The sequence below is a fragment of the Triticum aestivum genome, chromosome 3D, assembly GCF_018294505.1.
Source record: "Triticum aestivum cultivar Chinese Spring chromosome 3D, IWGSC CS RefSeq v2.1, whole genome shotgun sequence".
NCBI lineage: Eukaryota > Viridiplantae > Streptophyta > Magnoliopsida > Poales > Poaceae > Triticum > Triticum aestivum.
In genome coordinates this window covers 468,232,036-468,254,084 of record NC_057802.1, presented here as the reverse complement: position 1 = coordinate 468,254,084, position 22,049 = coordinate 468,232,036, and the positions used below count along the sequence as shown (strand labels likewise).

General features: G+C 49.5%; 1 protein-coding gene across 1 annotated transcript; it reads left to right on the top strand.

The window, feature by feature from the left end:
• The first annotated feature begins 210 nt into the window (after positions 1-210).
• LOC123079739 (uncharacterized) lies at positions 211-2,430 on the top strand. Its single transcript, XM_044502534.1, has one exon. The coding sequence runs from the start codon at positions 577-579 to the stop codon at positions 2,038-2,040; it is 1,464 nt and encodes a 487-aa protein (XP_044358469.1). The 5' UTR covers positions 211-576; the 3' UTR covers positions 2,041-2,430.
• Positions 2,431-22,049: the final 19,619 nt, after the last annotated feature.

The following is a 22,049-nucleotide window of genomic DNA, read 5'->3' as shown; positions in this document are numbered from 1 at the left end:
CCCGGAATAATGATAATCTAGCATAGCCCGGGGCATCCCGAGTCCGAAATCTGGCAGGCGCCGCAACAGACGTTCGCTCCGTCGTGTAGGTCGCGCCTACCATTTCGCCAGGGCATTCCCACGCGCCCGGCGACCGTGTCTCCCTCCTCTCCTCCTCTCCTCGGCTCCGCTCGCCACGCACGCTGCGGCAGCTACTTAACCCTCGCACCATCGCCATCCCCACATCTAATTGCCCGCGCGAACGCCAAGCCTGGCTTAACTTCCGAGCACCGGCAGCCGCAGTATATAAGAAAGTTCGTGAGTTGTGACGACCACACCAACCAACCCGTACCAGCAACCGCGTCGACGGGCTGGTACTGCTCCTCCTACTATTACAGGAAGGCCGGCGCCATCGCCGAGGACGCCCAGCTCGGCGAATCATTCCGTCCATGGCTTGATTGTCTGCCCGTATAACAGCAAAGCGATCCAAGGTTCCTAGCCAGCTCCACGGTCGCGAGAAAGGTACCGACAGGTCGTGCTGTTGATTCATTACTAGGTGGGAGGGAGCGAAGCAAAGGGCATACCATCGACCGACCGATGGTTGCGCACAAGGCGGCCTCGTGGCTGCCCGTGGACTTCCGGCTGCCGGCGGTGCCGCAGGCGGCGCTGGGCATACTGGCGTTCGAGGCGGGGGCGGCCATGTCCAAGCTGCTCTCGCTGCACCGCTCGCTCTCGGAGCAGGAGGTCTCCCGGCTGCGCTCCGACGCCATGCGCTCGCCGGGGGTGGCCTACCTCAACTCCACCGACCAGGCGTTCCTCCTCCGGCTGGCGTGCGCCGAGCTGGTGCTGTCGCTCGACGCCGCGGCAGCCGCCGTCGCGCGCCTCGGCCTGCGCTGCGGCATCGACTTCGCCGGGGTGTACGCGAGCATCAAGGCCGGCGCGCACGACGCGCGCCTCGACCTGCTCGCCGCCAAGGGGCTCAAGGTCAAGGCCAAGAAGATGGAGCGCCTCGTGGCCGCCACGTCCAAGCTGTGCTCCGAGATGGAGGCGCTCGACGAGCTCGAGTCCGCCGAGCGGAAGCTCACCGTCCGCGGCTGGAGTCGCCTCAGCGGGCCGATACCGCAGAAGCTCGCGGACCCGCCGCAGGCCGGCGACTCGATGGGCGCCGACTCGCTCAAGCAGGAGATCAAGACGCAGCTGCTCAAGGTGCGGCGGCTCAAGGAGGAGTCCCTGTGGAGCCAGAGCTACGAGAAGGCCGTGGGCCTCATGGCGCGCGCTGCCTGCGCCGTGTTTGTCCGCATCTGCGCCGTCTTCGGCCAGTTCGTGCCGGGGCTTCCGCCGCCGATGCCGTCCACCTCCGCCGAAAGCGTCCAGACCAGGCTGTCCAAGCTGCTGATGAGCCCGCGGACGGGGAAGACAAAGGCGTCGTCGGGGCCGATCACGCGGCGGGAGCGGGAGGGGGCGGGGGCGCCGTCCCGGGTGCACCCGCCGATGCAGCAGCTGAGCAGCTCGTGCCCGATCATCGGCCAGAGGCCGCTGTCGGGGCAGAAGGGCGGCGTGGACTGGCGCAAGCTTCTGGACCCGCCGGCCAGCACGGTGGGCGGCGCGGGGCTGGACCAGCAGTACGCGAACGTGATCGTGTCGGCGGAGGAGCTGCTGCAGATGGAGGCGGAGGGGCGGCAGGAGGAGGCGAACGCGGAGCGGGCGGAGATGTACGAGATGCTGCCGGGGAAGCTCCGCGCGGCGGTGCGGTCGAAGCTGCGCGACTGGTGGCGGGACCCGGGGCCGCTGGACGCCGGGCTGGCGGAGGGGTGGAAGGAGGCGGTGGAGCGGATCATGGCGTGGCTGGGCCCGATGGCGCGCGACACCGTGCAGTGGCAGTCGGAGCGGAACATGGACCGGACGCGGCGGTTCGACGGCGGCACGCGCGTGTACGCGCTGCAGACGCTGCGGTGGGCGGACAAGGACAAGGCGGAGGCGGCGATCGTGGAGGTGCTCGTCGCGCTGAGCTGCGTCTGCTGGTACGAGGAGCGGCGGCGCGGCTCCGTGCGCGTCAGCTGATCGCCGTCGGAAGCCGTTCAACGACGGCGCCATGGCATGGCACACACACCTTGTCCAAAGCCCATTCTTTTCTTGTCTTCCTTCTTTGGTTCGTTTGTCAAAGCAATTGATTTGAAGAGTTGAATTTTTTGGAGGGGTTGGTGTTAGATCGTCAGGGGTTAGTGGCCACGCGTTAGTAGCAGCTATAGTGGACTGTAGCAGCAGTAATCGTTCTGTAGTTTGAAAATTTGGAGGGAGAAAGAAGCCACGGTCCAGTGGTCGTTGGTTACTTCACTGTCAATGGCGTGAGGCTGGCATGACAGGCCGGTCTCACGCCGGTGACAGCGAGCGTCCGGTGTATAAGTTTGTCTGATTTGTACGTACAATGAATACACGATTGATTCTTTGAAATTTTGTGGGGAGTTGTTCAAGCACGCACGCGGGAAATCCTTGCCGGCACGGTACTCTTGTCCTTTACAGGGATGGTGGCAAAGTCGTAGGCGCCCAGCTACCGCCGTTGAACACATTGATACCCGTCTGACTTGTACCCACGCATGACTCCACGCGGTGAATGATTCACGAGTGTGCCACAAGTAAAATTTCTTCGGTTTTGCCAAACATCGTGTGCCTGAAAATTTGTGTCACGTCAGTGGATTCCAGGCAGCACGAGGCCTAAGGTGGGGACCACGTGAGGAGCGGCAGCGACGAGCGTCGGCCACGACGAGGCGGAGCTAGGACGAAGCTGTGACGTCCCAGGCGGAGATGAGGAGAAACTTGAGCGCGGGGAGGGGTGGGGGGGCGTCAAGGTTCTGTAGATTGGGGGTTTTAGGGGGATGACCGGGGTTGTGTCCAACAACGGCTGTAGGGGGTGTTGAGCGGAGGCGGGGCGGTGCAGTGTAGCGTGATAGCGCCTGCGAGCCATGGGTGATGGAGGCCGGCAGTTGGGGCGGGGTAGGCTGGGGCAGTTGCGTGAGGCCGGATCGTGCATTGAGGAAGATGATGGGAGAAGGAAGATGACCTTCGAGCCGTTGGATGCAGATCTAACAGACATGATTAAATGTGACAGATGCGAAATGTTTTCTCAGGCACATGAAGAATAGTGGGTGAAGACATTTTTATACCAAGTCGGTTTTATCTGAACCGTTTGATCAAGATTCAACTGATCCGCAATCGTCTTCCAGCTAGAACCAACACACTATTCCACTTCTTCCTTTGACCTTACCTGAACCGTCTGCCTCGGTCGCCCACGGCCGACGGTGCTTCCGCTCCAGCCTCACCGCCCCACCCTCCCCTCATCATCGCCATCGTTGTGGCAGCCCTACTTTTAGAGGGATGACCGGGGTTGTGGCAGGCAACAGCGGTAGGGGGAGGTTGATCGGAGGGCGGGGCAGTGTGCTATAGTGCGATAGCGCCCGTGAGCCATGGGTGGTGGAGGCCGGCAGTTGGGGCGGGGTAGGCTGGGGCAGTTGCATGAGGTCAGATCGTGCGTTGAGGAAGATGATGGGAGGAGGAAGATAACCTTCCAGCCATTGGATGCAGATCTAACAAACATGATTAAATGTGACAGATGCGAAACATTTTCTCAGGCACCTGAAAAATAATGGGTTAAGACGTTTTTGTACCAAGTTGGTGTTATCTGAACCGTTGGATCAAGATTCAACGGATCCGCAATCATCTTCTAGCTGGAACCAACACACTTTCACTTCTTCCTTTGACCGTAGCTGAACCGTCTGCCTCGGTTGCCCACGGCCTACGGTGCTTCCGCTTCAGCCTTACCGCCGCACCCTCCCTCATCATCGCCATCGCTGTGTCGGCCCTACCCTTGACCAACCCTCTAAGCCAGCGCACCACCAAGGCAAGCCTCCTCCCCCCACCCTGCGCGGAGCTTGAACTGTTAGCTTTTTCGAACTCGCATCCGCCGGCTCATTTCTGGCCGATGCCTTGCCACGCTTGCCCCGGCGTCACCGTCGGCCCTGGCGATTTGCCTTGTCGACTGCTTCCTTCTCCCCCAAATCGACTGACGCATATTCTAAAACCAGGCAACTTACCTCCAACTAAACTAAATTTATATGGATAAGAAAAGTCAAAACACTGCGGTCAGGATCACCAAGCATTCTCCATCGAACTGAGATTCATTCAATTGGAATCTTAAAAACGTGAGATTGAGAAACGAGGATCCCTTTGACCAAGTGGCCCAATCCATTAACAGGCATGCATGGCACCAGACAGTGTGAATCCACACGCCGCTTATCTTAGTCGCCGTTGATGCAGAGTTCGGTAGCTAAGAGAGAGGCCATAAACAAATTGGTTAGCTCAACTATCGATCAGAGAAGCGAAGCCTAATCATTTTTCTAGTGCTATCTTTAAAGAACCTACTCAGCGATTAAGTGGTGCAATTCACATGGCCCTGAACCAATCTAGCGCTAGTTTAGTGCCCAAGCCACACCTTCAGAGCAAAAAAGAAAAGTTGCCAGTCAAAGGAAGCAAGGGAGCCTTCCTGGCGCTGCGCTGTGAGGTCAGCCAAGAACATGCACGATCCCTTGTGAGTTCTAATTAATCCTAATGGCCACTTACTGCTAACCTCCCGTTTTTTCTAGAAAAGGAGGATGACCCCCTGCCTCTGCATCTGGAAGATGCATACAGCCACTTTATTGATTATTCTCGAGGACCTTACAAAGCATTACAAACAATATACCTGAATCCACCATCTTGACAACATATGCCGCTACTCCTATCCATATGATGAAGGGGTGCTAGCTGAGCCACTACCCAAACCACTCACCTAAGCCTAACATCAAAAGCCGGACGCCCCAGCCGAGCCACATACCGGGTCTAGGGCACAATCCGGTCAGACGCACTCGTGTATCGTCGCCGCCATCTTTCACAGGTCCGTCTTCAGATCATATATTGAGGTTTCTACCTTGTCTGGCCACTCTGCCATCGACGTCACCATGACGCCAGACAGCTACCTCCTCCTGCGCGAGTCCATCTCCGCGCATCGGACGCCGAGCCTCCACAGCGCCATGCCGCCGATCTCCGCCGCCATCAATGTGTGAGATGAAGTACCGCTCCACCATCCTCTCAGCCATCACTTGCTCCAAAACGATGCCCCGGGAGGGAAAGCGATAAAACACCATCATCGTCCGATCCGTAAGACTCAGATCTAGGGTTTCCCCCGGAGCATCCCGAGCCTAATGACGCAGACTGCAACGACGATGCCTCGACAAGGGAACGACATCTAAGACGCCGTCATCGTCCGTCATGACCGTAGTCGGCGTGATTTTCATCGGCAGTTGCTCCACCAGACGTGCGCCACCGACGTCGCTGGTCCCTTCAACCAGAGTAAACTCCAAAACGATGCCCTAAAGAGGGACTACGACGCAAAATCGCCGTCATCGCTCGATCCCAAGGAGATCTAGGGTTTCCCCCGGAGTTGCCCGCGCTATCAAGGACCAGACAAGGGTAGAATTCCGGCGGATCTCCCAGCTACCGACGAGTCGCACCCGCCACCGTGCCGACGGCAGACCAGCGATCAAGGCCCGCGCTTGGGCATAGATCCGGCCGCGCCGCCGCGACCCGATCCGGTCACGCCGCCGCCGTCCCTGGCGACCGCGACGCACCAGATCGCGAGGCCTCCTGCCGCGGGGGAGCGAAGTCGCCGAGGCGCCGCCACCACCCACCGTGGCATCAGGCCCGGGGGCGCCGGCCCGCGCCAGCCCCACGCGAGCGAGAGGGCCCGAGTCCCCGCCGCCGCCGGCGACGACCAGGCTTCGCCTGGCCGCGCCCTTGGGCGGCGGCGAGGGAGGAGGAGGAGGAGTGGGGAAGGGCCGGCCGACAAGATCGGGGGGCCTCCCGGCCGCCCACGCGGGGGGCGACTCGGGAGGAGGAGGAGTCGGAAGGGGCTAGCTATTTTGTCAGATAAACAAAATGTATACCTACGCTTTTCTTTCTTCCAAAGCCGTAGCTTTCCGCCGTCGCCGTCGTCGGCACCACCTCCGTCGGGTGGTCAATGCGCACCACCGCCTGTTTCCCGCGCTTGGTGGAATAGTGCGCCCGTCAGGACGGACGCCACTTGCGCCGCTCCCACCGCGTTTCGTGGCCGTCTTCTTCGCGGTCGCAGCCCAGAGTATTCAACTCTGCGCCACCGTCAGGTAGGGTTCGGCTTGCTTTGCGTTGCCATGCAGAGGCAGTTGACCGTCCGAAAATAGATAGATAGATTATTAGCAGGGCCTCGGCTGCTGCAGATGTGCGCGAACAACGCGCTGAACCCAATCATGCTGCCCGCATGATGATTGTGGGCTTGCTTCTGACTTTTGCCTAGTCTATTTCTCTGGGTGCGCTGTGATTTGTGGAGCATTTCCTCTTCTGCGTGGGGTGTGGTGGTGTGTTGAGGAGAATGGGACGTCAGAACGGAGTCGGCACCGAACTCCGGTGGAGTATTTAATTTAATACTGTACTAGTATATTCAACTCACAAGGGACCGGTAGATCATGTAGTTGTAGTAGATGACAGTGCATGGTGATGGAGATCGGACACTTGTGCTTAGTGGCTTCTTGCGTTTTGGGCACACATCACTTGCATTGGTCAGCACGTTCAGCACCAGTAGAGTTCCTTGTCAGGCAATCCATGAGAATATCTACGGGCTGCAGTAAAGGCTAAGCTAAAAGCATCTACAACGGGGATGTGCTAATTTGGCCCTCAAACACCAGCGGACGCTTGGGCGTGTCCGCGGACACTGACCGGACACGCCTTAAATTTTATCATTTGCATCCGGATAACTCGTAGTAGAAATCTTAAATTCATACAAAAGCATGTAGAAAAAAAGGTCCTACGTACAAGGTAGATCAACTAGGTTAGTCCTCGTCGGAGATGTCCAGTATCTCCGTGTTCGGCGCCGGGTACATGGCCGGCAGTCGCAACTCCGGCTCTTTCGGCTCCTCTGCGGCGGTCTGCGCATCCATCTCCGCTTCGACCTCGTCGAAGAGGGCGTCGGTCGCTGTCCGTTCCTGCTGGAGAATCGCTGGTTGGCCTCCACATAGGCCTCATCCTGGATGGACTCGAAAATGGCCTGCTACTCCGCCATCTCGTCCGCTTGGGCGATGGCGAACTCCGCCTCCGCATGCTCCATGTTGAAGCCCGGAGCCGGCGCCAGCTCCTGCTCCGGCTGCTCCGCCTCCTCCTCATCCTCCGGATCTGCAACCTTCATCGGAGCCTGTTGCTGCTCCGCCTCCTCGTCGTCCTCCGGATCCGCCACCTGCACCGGAGCTGGCTGCTCCTCCTCCTCCTCCGGTTCCGGCGAGTCCGGAGGCAGCCCGGCAACGATGTGGGCGGCAAGCCCGGCGCGCCTTGCCTGGGTCTCCTACTCGATCTTGTACCGACGCTCCAGCGTGAGCATGGCGTAGATGGTTATGTTCTTTCGGACCATGGCGAAGCCGGAGAGTGTGGGAAGAGCGCCGGAGCAGGAGAGAGAAGGTGAATGGGCTCGGGCTGGCGTTGCGAAGAGGGAGGAGGTGAATGGGCTAGGGTTGGGGGATGTCGGCCGGCTTAAATAGCCGAATTTGGCCTCGGGCAGCGAGCCGGACCGGCGCCACTCGGCGTTCACACCCCTCCGTTGGACCGCCGGGTTTTCGGACGATTCCGCGTGGGACCCCGATATCAGTCCGACATGGCGAACGCGTGCTCCCATATCAGCCCCATATTTGGGCTCCATATGAGGGGTGCGGTTAGTCCAGACGTTTGAAACATGTTTGAGGCGTCCGTCTGAATAAAAATTTCATGATCGGTCAGTGACCAGGCGGCCCGCCCGAGCGTTTGACACCGGTTTAGGGAGCATCTAACATTCTCGCAGTTTATCCCAACGTCTGTGAGAACTACTCAGCGAGTGATGCGTAGAAGATACAGTAGATTGAAATAGTTCGAGGGGGATCAGAGTGAATGGGTCACTGATGGATAAATTGATCAGAATGAGTAGTGCATACGAAGTCAACTCTGAAACCATTTGACTCAGATAAGATGAGATCTTTCGTCTTTCAATCGAAGTAGCTGATAGAAAATTTTACTAGAAAAAATTACAGGTGCGGCTCTCCAGCCTTCATGTGTACAGTATGCTTTCTCTTTTCTCAGAGAAACAGGACCGGGCCCATAGTGATGCCAAATGTGCGGCCCGCACAGGGCCCATAATTTTGAGGGACCCTAAATTATTTATATAGGCCTAGTATTAAAAGAAGAAAGAAGTATACAAATCACCCTCAAATTCACTCTTTGGGATACATACCCCCTGAACTCAAAACGGGGACAAATAACACCCTCAAATCATCAAAACCGGGTTAATAAGCCCCTTGAGTGGTTTCTGTCTAATTTTGAGTGGTTTTTGTCCCCGATTAGGCTGACTGGGCAAAAAACTCTGAGTAGGCTACTGTGGGTCCCATTAGTCAGATATCCCTTATTTCTCTCTCTCTTTCTCCTTTCGCTTTCGTTCCTCGCTTTATCTCTCCCAGTCGCCAGCGCCTCGCCTCGCCTCTCGCCTCTCGCCGCCGACCAGCGGAAGCAATGGCGTTTGCCGCACCCGCCGCCCTGCAGTCCCACTGGCCAGCAGACCTGCGAGACGGTCCGTAGCTCCAACCTGAGCCTGCTCCTCCTGGGCCTCTACCTGATCCCCATCGGCGACGGCGCGGCAGAGATGGAGTCACGCACCTGGACACATGGTTTGGTTCCGCCGGTGATGGACGAGCTGCAAACAACGGCGACGACAGCGGAGGGCGCCTGCGATTGCCAAGCCCTAGCAGGGAGGCGATTCTGGAGGCGACAGCAGAGGGCGTCTGCGATTGACGAGAAAGAAAGAAAGGGAGCAAGGGGAAAAAGAAAGAAAGGAGAGAGAGGCAACTGACTAATGGGACCCACTCAACCTTTTTTGCCCAGTCACCGCCTAATCAGCATCATGGGGACAAAAACCACTCAAAATTAGACAAAAACCACTCAAGGGGGTTATTAACCCAGTTTTGATGATTTGAGGGTGCTATTTATCCCGGTTTTGAGTTCGGGGGGTATGTATCCCAAAGAGTGGATTTGAGGGTGATTTGTATACTTCTTTCTTAAAAGAACTAAGCGCTAGCGCACTAGGCCGCTGGGCGCGATGAGGCCATCGAGCCTTGAAACGGGATCGTCTCCTTGTCCTAAACTGCTCGATCTACGTTGTACTAGATGGAAACGGGATATTCCCTCAAAAAAAAAAAAGATGGAAACGGGATCGTTGCCTCGAGCCCTCGTCGGTCTAAAAAAACAACAGGATCGTAACCTACAATAGTCGACCGGGATCGGGGAACGGGGATCATCTCGACTCTCGAACTCTCGATCGGGGAACGGGAAACCGCAGTCGCATCGGCCGGACGGTGTCGCTACAGGAAACATCTCATCGCCTTAGATTGATCGGACATGCGGATTCAGGCCGCCACGGCCGTTGCCTTGCTCGCCTCCTCTCTTAAATTTCAGACTCGTTGTCTCATCAGATTGATCGGTGACCGACTGCAGCCTTCAGGTGCTTAATGACTAGCGAGTCCTTTTCCATTAACTTTGATTCCTACTCCTAATTCCTAATTTTCATTAACTATTGACAGGGATTTTTACTTCGTTAGAGACCGGTTCTTACCTCCTTGATTAAGAATCACATTGTAACAGTTCTACCTTAAAGCTATTGAAGTCCTATATGCGTACTACTATGACATAACAAAGACTCAATGATTTGGCCACAATAGCACTTGAGCGTGAAGTGTTGAAGAAGATTGATTACGAGGATATCATTGAAAATTTCATTTTAAAGAATACTAAAAGAATGAGGATGTTCAAATAAATAGCAACCGGGAGTTGGATAGGTATGACTTTTTTATATATCCAGTTGTTATGTAAGACATTATATTATATACTCCCTCTAATCTCTTCCCCCTGATTTCAAGTGAGGGGTGGGGTAGATGCTTTGTGATTTGTGAATGTCACGTGTCATTCATCAGGATGGGTCTCACCTGCTAACTCGTGAGACCTGGTCTCATAGAATTATTTTCCTTTTTTGACACAAGTGTAGTGTCAAAAAACGTCTTATATTATGAGACGGAGGGAGTACATTATAATTTTTTTCTGTGAGATATATATGCATTATGATTGTTTGTTAGTTTATTTTTTATGAGATAGGGCCTCATTTTTTAGTTTCGCACAGTGCCCCGGATTTTGCCGGCACGGCCCTGCAGAGAAATATAATGTGTGTATAGCTCAGCAAGATAGCAGCCACCTCACCATGGACGATTTAGACTTACGTGAACTAAAACTAAAAGTCATGAGTGACGCTTGTTTTTGCCCTGGAAAATTCAATTGCTCCTCACGTTCATCATAATCTTAGTGTTGCTTGTAGTCTGAACTTTGGCTGTACAGCTGGTATTAGTTGTAGATTCTCTTCCACACATAACCCTATTCTAGAGATCTTAGTTTTTTTTTCCATTTTGCCAGTTTCTTAAAGAAGTTGAATAAGTGAGAGCCATCTTCTTAGCTATTAGCTGTACTTCTTTCTTAGTCTTCCCTCCCAATTTTCAGTTTCCAACCGCCAGATTTTCAGGGCTGCAAACCGTCTAGTATGCCTACCAATTTGCGAGCATATCACTCAAACTTCAGCATGGAAGCTATTAGTGAAACTTACCGTTACACTGAGGAGACAAAACCGATCAAGAATTCAAAACCTACAGGAAAGAAACTACTTTGACAAATGGTGTAATTCATGTTATGCAATCCCGGTTTCGCTAACCAACATTTTCGACTCACATGTGTCATGGGCCCGCTACACAAGAGTCATGGCCCACCAACCAGTCACAGCTGGCCCATGCATGAGCCCATCAAGATTTCTATTCCAGGCAATTGGACTCTTGTATCAGTTATTACGCAATTCCGGGTCTACTAACTAGCGATTCTGACCCATGTGTGTCATGGGCTTTCTACACGCGCGTCTCAGCCCATTAACCAGGCCCATCTGAAAAGCAACACATACTATACCAGGCTTTGGTCCCTACTTCCCAAGAAGACAAGCATGATAGGAGGGGGCATCCCCGCCCTTATAAGCTGTGCTCTGTCTCCTACCCCAACCGATATGGGACTAATCCAACAAATATATTAAAATATGCGTAGAATATTATCTGTACAAGTCAGGCTACAGTTCGATTTGTAATTAGCAAAGAGTTACGTGTTTGAGTCGAACTGTGTAACCTGAGCCTATTATATAAAGGCACCAAAGGGTAGCTAAATAGACTAGACATAATCTGGTAGGCTAGGGATAGATCATGAAGGGGACGGTCCGGATGCCCGTGGCCGGGCTAAGGTGATGTGGTGATCGGAGTCTTGTTTGATGGCCACGGCGGAGTTATTGTCGGTTGTCTCATGTCGATTTAGTACATGGGGAGGAGCGCATGTAGTCATTCCTCGAGGATGTAGCCATGTCACTAAACCTCGTTAAAAAAATATTGGTGTTGTGCTTGTGAGCGGCGATTGCTTGTCCTCGACGGATCAACGTGTGCCTTGAATTATTCTAACAAGTGGTATCAGTGTAAGGTTTCAAAGATGCCAGGTAAGTTGATCTAGAGTGGGAGATTAGTTTGGACTAAACCCAACAATTCACAGGCTCACAATTAATCCAGCGCTTCTCGCATTTGCTACTTCACACGCAACTCAAAATGAATTTGCAATCAGCGGAATTTTGGGGAGAGAGAGACCAGTGAGACTGAGACATGACACCATGCACGACAAAGCCGAGTGTGTGTGTGTGTGTGAGGGAGAGAGAGAGAGTGAGTGAGAGAAGGAGAAAGAGAGAGTGAGAGTGAGAGTGAGAGAGATTCCTCCTCCTTGGTATGCTAATCGGGCAGTGATTTGACAAGGCCATTGACGCGGGAGGAAGGTCACAAGTGTTGGGAAGCATTGCATGGAAAACAAAAAAAAAATCTACGCACACGCATTGATCTATCCATGAAGATGCATAGCAACGAGGGGGAGAGTGTGTCTACGTTCCCTCGTAGACCATAAGCGGAAGCGTTAGTCGAACTTCTTCTACCTCCGACCGATCAAGTACCGAACGTACGGCACCTCCGAGTTCTGCACACGTTCAGCTCGGTGATGTCCCTCACCTTCTTGATCCAACAAGGTGTCGATGTAGTAGATGAGTTCTGTCAGCACGATGTCATGGTGACGGTGATGGTGAAGTGACCCGCGCAGGGCTTCGCCTAAGCACTGCGAGAATATGACCGGGGGTGTAAACTGTGGAGGGGGCGCCTCACACGGCTAGCAATTGAGGTTGTGTCTTCTAGGCGCCCCCCTCCCCCCATATATATAGGTGGGAGGGGAGGAGAGGCAGCCAGGGGGCGCCCCCCTTTTCCTTTTTCCACCGGAGAAGAAAGGAAGGGGGAAGAGAGAAAGGAAGGGGGGACGAAACCCCCTTTTCCTTCTCCAATTCGGCCACATGCCCGCGGGGGGGGGGGGGGGGGGGTGCCACCCCTTGTGGGCTGGTGTGCTCCCCTCTTATGGCCCATATACCTCCCCCGGGGGTTCCGGTAACCCCTCCTGTACTCCGATAAATACCCGATACACTCCGGAACATTCCTGGTGTCTGAATACTATCGTCCTATATATCAATCTTTACCTATCGACCATTTCGAGACTCCTCGTCATGTCCGTGATCTCATCTGGGACTCCGAACAACATTCGGTCACCAAATCACATAACTCATATAATACAATATCGTCATCGAACGTTAAGCGTGTGGACCCTACGGGTTCGGGAACTATGTAGACATGACAGAGACATCCCTTCGATCAATAACCAATAGCGGAACCTGGATGCTCATATTGGCTCCTACATATTCTACGAAGATCATTATCGGTCGAACCGTTATGACAACGTACGTTATTCCCTTTGTCCATCGGTATGTTACTTGCCCGAGATTCGATCGTCGGTATCTACATACCTAGTTCAATCTCGTTACCGGCAAGTCTCTTTACTCGTTCCGTAATACATCATCCTGCAAATAACTCATTAGTCACTTTGCTTCCAAGGCTTCTTATGATGTGCATTACCGAGAGGGCCCAGAGATACCTCTCCGATACTCGGAGTGACAAATCCTAATCTCGATCTATGCCAACCCAACAAACACCTTCAGAGATACCTGTAGAGCATCTTTATAATCACCCAATTACGTTGTAATGTTTGATAGCACACAAGGTATTCCTCCGGTATCCGAGAGTTGCATAATCTCATAGTCAAAGGAATATGTATTTGACATGAAGACAGCCATAGCAATAAAACTGAACGATCAATATGCTAAGCTAACGGATGGGTCTTGTCCATCACATCATTCTCCCAATGATGTGATCCCATTATCAAATGACAACTCATGTCCATGGTTAGGAAACCTTAACCATCTTTGATCAACGAGCTAGTCAAGTAGAGGCTCACTAGGGACACAATGTTTGTCTATGTATTCACACATGTATTTGGGTTTCCGATCAATATAATTCTAGCATGAATAATAAAAATTTATCATGAATAAGGAAATATAAAATCACAACTTTATTATTGCCTCTAGGGCAAATTTACTTCAGTCTCCCACTTGCACTAGAGTCAATAATCTAGATTACATTGTAATGATTCTAACACCCATGGAGTCTTGGTGCTGATCATGTTTTGCTCGTGGAAGATGCTTAGTCAACGGGTCTGCCACATTCAGATCTGTATGTATTTTGCAAATCTCTATGTCTCCCTCCTTGATTTGATCATAGATGGAGTTGAAGCGTCTCTTGATGTGTTTGGTTCTTTTGTGAAATATGGATTCCTTCGCCAAGGCAATTGCTCTAGTATTGTCAGAAAAGATTTTCATTGGACCCGATGCACTAGGTATTACACCTAGATCAGATATGAACTCCTTCATCCATACTCCTTCATTTGCTGCTTCCGAAGCAGCTATATATTCCGCTTCACACGTAGATCCCGCCACGACGCTCTGCTTGGAACTGCACCAACTGATAGCTCCACTATTCAATATAAATACGTATCCGGTTTGTGACTTAGAGTCATCCGGACCAGTGTCAAAGCTAGCATCGACGTAACCATTTACGACGAGCTCTTTGTCACCTCCATAAACGAGAAATATATCCTTGGTCCTTTTCAAGTACTTCAAAATGTTCTTGACCGCTGTCCAGTGATCCACTCCTGGATTACTTTGGTATCTCCCTGCCAAACTTATAGCAAGGCACACATCAGGTCTGGTACACAACATAGCATACATGATAGAATCTATGGCTGAGGCATAGGGAATGACTTTCATTTTCTCTCTATCTTCTGCAGTGGTCGGACATTGAGTCTGACTCAACTTCACACCTTGTAATACAGGCAAGAACCCTTTCTTTGACTGATCCATTTTGAACTTCTTCAAAACTTTATCAAGGTATGTGCTTTGTGAAAGTCCTATCAAGCGTCTTGATCTATCTCTATAGATCTTGATTCCCAATATATAAGCAACTTCACCGAGGTCTTTCATTGAAAAACTCTTATTCAAGTATCCTTTTATGCTATCCAGAAATTCTACATCATTTCCAATCAACAATAGGTAATCCACATATAATATTAGAAATGCTACAGAGCTCCCACTCACTTTCTTGTAAATACATGCCTCTCCGAGAGTCTGTATAAAACTATATGCTTTGATCACCTCATCATAGCGTATATTCCAACTCCGAGATGCTTGTACCACTGCATAGATGGATCGCTGGAGCTTGCATACTTTGTCAGCACCTTTAGGATCGGCAAAACCTTCTGGTTGCATCATATACAACTCTTCTTTGAGAAATCCATTAAGGAATGCAGTTTTGATGTCCATTTGCCAGATTTCATAATCATAAAATGCGGCAATGGCTAACATGATTCGAACAGACTTAAACATTGCTACGGGTGAGAAAGTCTCATCGTAGTCAACTCCTTGAACTTGTCAAAAGCCTTTTGCGACAAATCGAGCTTTGTAGACAGTAACATTACCATCAGCGACAGTCTTCTTCTTGAAGATCCATTTATTCTCTATGGCTCGCCGATCATCGGGCAAGTCCACCAAAGTCCACACTTTGTTCTCATACATGGATCATATCTCAGATTTCATGGCCTCGAGCCATTTATCGGAATCTGGGCTCATCATAGCTTCTTCATAGTTCGTAGGTTCGTCATGGTCTAGTAACATGAATTCCAGAACAGGATTACCATACCACTCTGGTGCGGAACGTGCTCTGTTCGACCTACAAGGTCCAGTAGTAACTTGATCTGGAGTTTCATGATCATCATCATTAGCTTCCTCTCTGTTGGGGAACGTAGTAATTTCAAAAAATTCCTACGCACACGCAAGATCATGGTGATGCATAGCAACGAGAGGGGAGAGTGTGTCCACGTACCCTCGTAGACCGAAAGCGGAAGCGTTATGACAACGCGGTTGATGTAGTCGTACGTCTTCACGATCCGACCGATCCAAGTACCGAACGTACGGCACCACCGAGTTCAGCACACGTTCAACTCGATGACGTCCCGCGAACTCCGATCCGGCAGAGCTTCACGAGAGAGTTCCGTCAGCACGACGGCGTGATGACGGTGATGATGTTCTACCGACCTAGGGCTTCGCCTAAGCACCGCTACGATATTATCGAGGTGGATTATGATGGAGGGGGGCACCGCACACGGCTGGGAGAGATCAACAGATCAACTTGTGTGTCTAGAGGTGCCCCCTGCCCCCGTATATAAAGGATGGAGGAGGGGAGGCCGGCCAGCCCCTAGGGCACGCCAGAAGTGTGGAGTCCTACTAGGACTCCCTAGTCCTAGTAGGATTCCTCCTCCCACATGGAATAGGAAAAAGGGAAGGGAAAAGGAGAAGGAAGGATGGGGGCACCCCCTCTCCCTAGTCCAATTCGGACCAGACCATGGGGAGGGTGCGGCCACCTTTTGAGGCCTTTCTCTCCTTTCCCGTATGGCCCATTAAGGCCCAATACGAATTCCTGTAACTCTCCGGTACTCCGAAAAATACCCGAATCACTCGGAACCTTTCCGATGTCCGAATATAGTCGTCCAATATATCGATCATTATGTCTCGACCATTTCGAGACTCCTCGTCATGTCCCCGATCTCATCCGGGATTCCGAACTACCTTCGGTACATCAAATCACAGCACTCATAATACAAATCGTCGCCGAACGTTAAGCGTGTGGACCCTACGGGTTCGAGAACTATGTAGACATGACCGAGACACATCTCCGGTCAATAACCAATAGCGGAACCTCGATGCTCATATTGGCTCCTACATATTCTACAAAGATCTTTATCGATCAAACCGCATAACAACATACGTGGTTCCCTTTGTCATCGGTATGTTACTTGCCCGAGATTCGATCGTCGGTATCTCAATACCTAGTTCAATCTCGTTATCGGCAAGTCTCTTTACTCGTTCCATAATACATCATCCCGCAACTAACTCATTAGTTACAATGCTTGCAAGGCTTATAGTGATGTGCATTACCGAGTGGGCCCAGAGATACCTCTCCGGCAATCGAAGTGACAAATCCTAATCTCAAAATACGCCAACCCAACAAGTACCTTTGGAGACACCTGTAGAACACCTTTATAATCACCCAGTTACGTTGTGACGTTTGGTAGCACACAAAGTGTTCCTCCGGTAAACGGGAGTTGCATAATCTCATAGTCATAGGAACATGTATAAGTCATGAAGAAAACAATAGCAACATATTAAACGATCAAGTGCTAAGCTAACGGAATGGGTCAAGTAAATCACACCATTCTCCTAATGATGTGATCCCGTTAATCAAATGACAACTCATGTCTATGGCTAGGAAACATAACCATCTTTGATCAACGAGCTAGTCAAGTAGAGGCATACTAGTGACCGTCTGTTTGTCTATGTATTCACACATGTATCATGTTTCCGGTTAATACAATTCTAGCATGAATAATAAACATTTATCATGATATAAGGAAATAAATAATAACTTTATTATTGCCTCTAGGGCATATTTCCTTCACTCACTAGTTGGTGTAGGCATCACGGGAACGGATTTCTCTGATGAGCTACTTTCCAATTCGAGAGAAGGTACAATTACCTCATCAAGTTCTACTTTCCTCCCACTCACTTCTTTCGAGAGAAACTCCTTCTTTAGAAAGTTTCCATTCTTGGCAACAAATATCTTGCCTTCGGATCTGTGGTAGAAGGTGTACCCAATTATTTCCTTAGGGTATCCTATGAAGATGCACTTCTCCGATTTGGGTTCGGGCTTATTAGGCTGAAGCCTTTTGACATAAGTGTCGCAACCCCAAAATTTAAGAAACGACAACTTAGGTTTCTTGCCAAACCACAGTCCATACAGTGTCGTCTCAACGGATTTAGACGGTGCCTTATTTAACGTGAATGCAGCTGTCTCTAATTCATAGCACCAAAACGATAGTGGTAAATCGGTAAGAGACATCATAGATCGCACCATATCAAATAAAGTACGGTTATGACGTTCGGACACACCATTACGCTGTGGTGTTCTAGGTGGCGTGATTGTGAAACAATTCCACATTGTTTTAAATGAAGGACAAACTCGTATCTCAAATATTCGCCTCCGTGATCAGATCGTAGAAACTTTATTTTCTTGTTACGATGATTCTCCACTTCACTCTGAAATTCTTTGAACTTTTCAAATGTTTCAGACTTGTGTTTCATTAAGTAGATATACCCATATCTGCTCAAATCATTTGTGAAGGTCAGAAAATAACGATACCCGCCGCGAGGCTCAGCACTCATCAGACCGCATACATCGGTATGTATTATTTCCAATAAGTCATTAGCTCGCTCCATTGTTCCGGAGAACGGAGTTTTAGTCATCTTGCCCATGAGGCATGGTTCGCAAGTATCAAATGATTCATAATCAAGTGATTCCAAAAGCCCATCTGCATGGAGTTTTTCCATGCGTTTTACACCAATATGACCTAAACGGCAGTGCCAAAAATATGTTGCACTATCATTATCAACTTTGCATCTTTCGGCATCAATATTATGAATATGTGTATCACCACAACCGAGATTCAATAAAAATAGACCACTCTTCAAGGGTGCACGATGTTGACACCAGATTTTGGCACGGTCAAGAACTTATTTAAGATGGCCTCAAATGGAGAAGTGATCTACATGAAAGAGTTCCGTATTGTTGATATAAACATCTTTGAAGTTTGGGTCATCGCCGTCCGATTTCATCTCGAAGGCCGAAACTATGCTCAAAGTACTAAGATCTTATATTCAGAGTACAGTTTGGCCGATTAAGCCCCCAAGATGACCAAAACTGGAAAAATGATCTACACGGGTTGTCTTCATATCGTCGAAACGATCGATTTTGATATAAAAATCGTCCAAATCCGAGTTCATATGCAAAAGTTAGAGCAATCGGAGTGCAGCCCTGTCACGAGGCGAGATGTGGCGCGCCCAACCAGACACATGTGATGGGTAGCGCGAGGGAATAGCCTGTTTTGCGCGACCGAATTGACCCTCAAGATGACCCCTGATCAAAAAACATTCAACATGAAAGTTGTTCGTCTCGTCGAAACGGCCAAGATTTCTTTTGGGATCGTTTCCATCCAAGATCGTTTACCACCACAAAAAGACCCGCAAGGTCCAGCCAGTTTAAACCGAACAATTTTGGAAAGTTCGGACAAAACCAATCCGAATTTGACTAGGGTTTTGGACGTGAATCCAAGCCTTTTCCTTGTACGGGAAGTCCAGGCGCCTCTTATATATCTAAGGGGTGACGGCCGATTGAACACACACAATCGAACAAATCATCTACGACTTTTTATCTTTTATCTTTTCTCCTTAACCCTAGTTCTTCTTCTCCCTCGTTCTTCGTATGTTCTTCTTGTTGCAGGGCGGCGAACCTCGAGGCCCTAGGGGCGATCAGGTCGACCTAGGGCAGCCCATAGCAGCCACGCGCCCTGACGGGGTCCCTCCCGGGCGTGTGGGGTTTCGGGGTCCTCAAAAGCACCCGCTGGATTGACTGCGTACCGCGCTTTCGGCCGGGTCTCCTTCGACGTGAGCTGCGGTGCATCACCCCCGGCGTCGAGGGTACACGGTGACGTGTTCATGTGCGACTTTTTGGCGACTCCGCTGGGGACGAAGCTTTGAACGGTCTCCAGCCCGTTCTTGCTACGAAGAGATCGTCATCAAGTTGCTGCAATCTACAAAGGTAATATAAATACCCAATTCCCCTTTGTAGATGCAAATAATCCATATGTTGTTGCTGGATCACCTAATGAGCATAATGTATCGGCTAGCCCTAGTTTTATCAATCATGCATCTAATTATGCGCAAGGGCCGATGCAAAACAATCTTCATGCTTCAAATTCTTATGATTTTAGCAACGTACAACATATGTATCCAAACTCTCATGCATCGGCAACCCCACAAATCCATATGCCGATGAACAACATGATGGGTTTGGTTAATCAATTTGAAACACCTCATGTTAAAATTTCCAATAGCATACAAGAAAGTGTTTCACCTTTTTATTCATCGGCAACTAATTTGCAATATGTGAATCCAACCTTGCCGATGGATGGGAGAATTGGCCATGCTACTACTAGCTATTCGGCCAGTTACTCTCAACCATCATATGCTACACCTCTTGTTAGTAATTTTTCAGCACCGTATGCAACTGTAGATGTTCATAATTCGGCCCCGCATCTTCATGGTCATAGCTGAATAAGTGAAAATTTTACAGGAACACATGTGCCGTCATCAAATACTGTAGCATATAATGCATACTTTACGCAATTCAAGAATTCCGGCAACACTCACGAATCATTGCCGAAAGAATCTAAAAGTATTGCGAAGAAATCCCTTCTAGAAGCGGTTGTGGCTACATTAAAAAAGAACTTGGCACAAAACAATAGAATTAGTGCTCTTTGCCTTGAACAATATGAAAAGGGGTTGTTTCCTGATTATGCTGCAATAAAGGCTAGAGTTTTGCAGGAAGATGAAACTTCATCAATTGATAGTATTGATGAGAGAGCATATGGTTATACAGCAGTGCATACACCTTCACCTAGTACCGCAGCATATTATACACCCCGTACACAATTGCAAAATTTCGGCAACGCTAACACTTCATTGCCGAACGATCCTAAAAGCATTGGGGGGCAAACTAATCTAGAGCGGCAGAAATTGAGAGGGGAGTTAAATCTTTGCGCGATAGGGTGCAAGTACTTCGCCAAGAGAGAATTGACAGGGAATTAGCTCAAAGAAAAGAAGCCTTGCCAATTGATATAACCGGTGAAAGGAATAATGATTCGGAAACTAAAAGTGCTTCGGTTGAAAAAGCCGAATCAAGTAGTATATATTCCGAATCCATCAAATCCAAAGAGGCAAATATTGTTGAGAAAGGGCATGGAAAGTATAGCAAGGCAGCCATACTTGATTTTTCTGAAGTTAATGAAACCTACTTCCTGCCCTATGAGTTTCGTGCCATAGAAATTGACGAGCTTCAAGAACAAGTAGCCGAAGAAAGTTTGGTGGAAAAATATCTTCAAACTAATGATGCACGAAATCAAGAAAAAGATGATGATAAGGGGTTGGGGAGCTATCCGAAGGCGGAGAAGGATATTCTTCAAGTCACACCACCATCATGCTCTCCCAACATATTTGAAGAGGTATGTTTAGCAAGTAATTTACCTATTTTCAGATTTGGCCAAAAATTTATTGTTAATGCATCTATTAGAAAAATCCTCTTAAGTAATTTTGAAAAACCAATGAAGAAGGGTAATTTACTTGTTATCAATAAAATCGTTATAGAACATATCGGTCAACCCATTGCGCCATTTATAAAGACCGATAGTGACTTATTGTTGCAGCCAAAGCTTTCCCCGTTGCTTTATTTAAAGTTCATATCTAGTTGGGTAGCTTTGCTTATTTCTTACTTGGCTTACACTTGGTCTCAATTGAGACATGTATGTTCTAACTATTTTCGTTTCAGAAATTTAAAGCCAAGGTTAAAATCTTCTGAGCAAACCGATGCCAGTATAGTTTCTTATCCAAAGACATCGGAGATAGAGTGCAAAACTCAATGCATAGCTGAATGGGGTGATGCAAAATCTGAACCATTCGTTTGCTTACTTGGAAAGCCGTTCTCACACCAAGATCGGCTAGAAAATGAGAAGCATCCCTACAATTCAAGCATGTGTGATCAAATATTTGATTTGTTGTTGAAAAATAATTACATTAGAGTTCTTGATCACCATGTGGAGCCATCAATCCAAGGACGAATGTATTGCAAGTTGCATGATTCGTCCAAGCATAATTTTGAGGATTGCCACATGTTTCGTCAAATAGTTAAATCGGCCATTGATAAAGGACGATTAAATTTTTTTGAAACACCAAGGGATGAACAGTCTATTCCAATTGGTCCTAATGGAAAAAAGTTTTTGAATCGGCTGCTTCAAGACGATTCCTTTAAAGATGAGAAGGTAAAAACTGCAGGTGATGGGATCAAGTTTTCAAGTAAAGAAGTTGTTCAAGAGCACAATGAAAATATTCTTGAAGGCATGGGTTCTATCAAAGATACAATGAAGACACCAAGGACTGGGGGGCAACAAAGCAATCCAAAGATCGAGGCAAGCCAAACCAAAGGAGATAAAGGCCGCAATAAGCACAAGCACAAGGTCACTTTTGCATAGTTATTAGATAAATATCAAAAGAAAAGTGAAGAGAATGGTGCTTATTGGTCGAGTAATGCAAAAGCATCAAGATCACCCCCTAGGTGCAAATCCAAGGATCGGTATTGGCAAGAAGACAATTTTAATGCAACGTGTTCATATCTTTATTTTGGATCGCCAATGCCAATGCCGTGGATGCCTCCCTATGCTCATGTAGATCGATATTCATCATGGGAAAGGTATGATACAATGGCACATTCTCCATCATATTCTAGACCATCTCA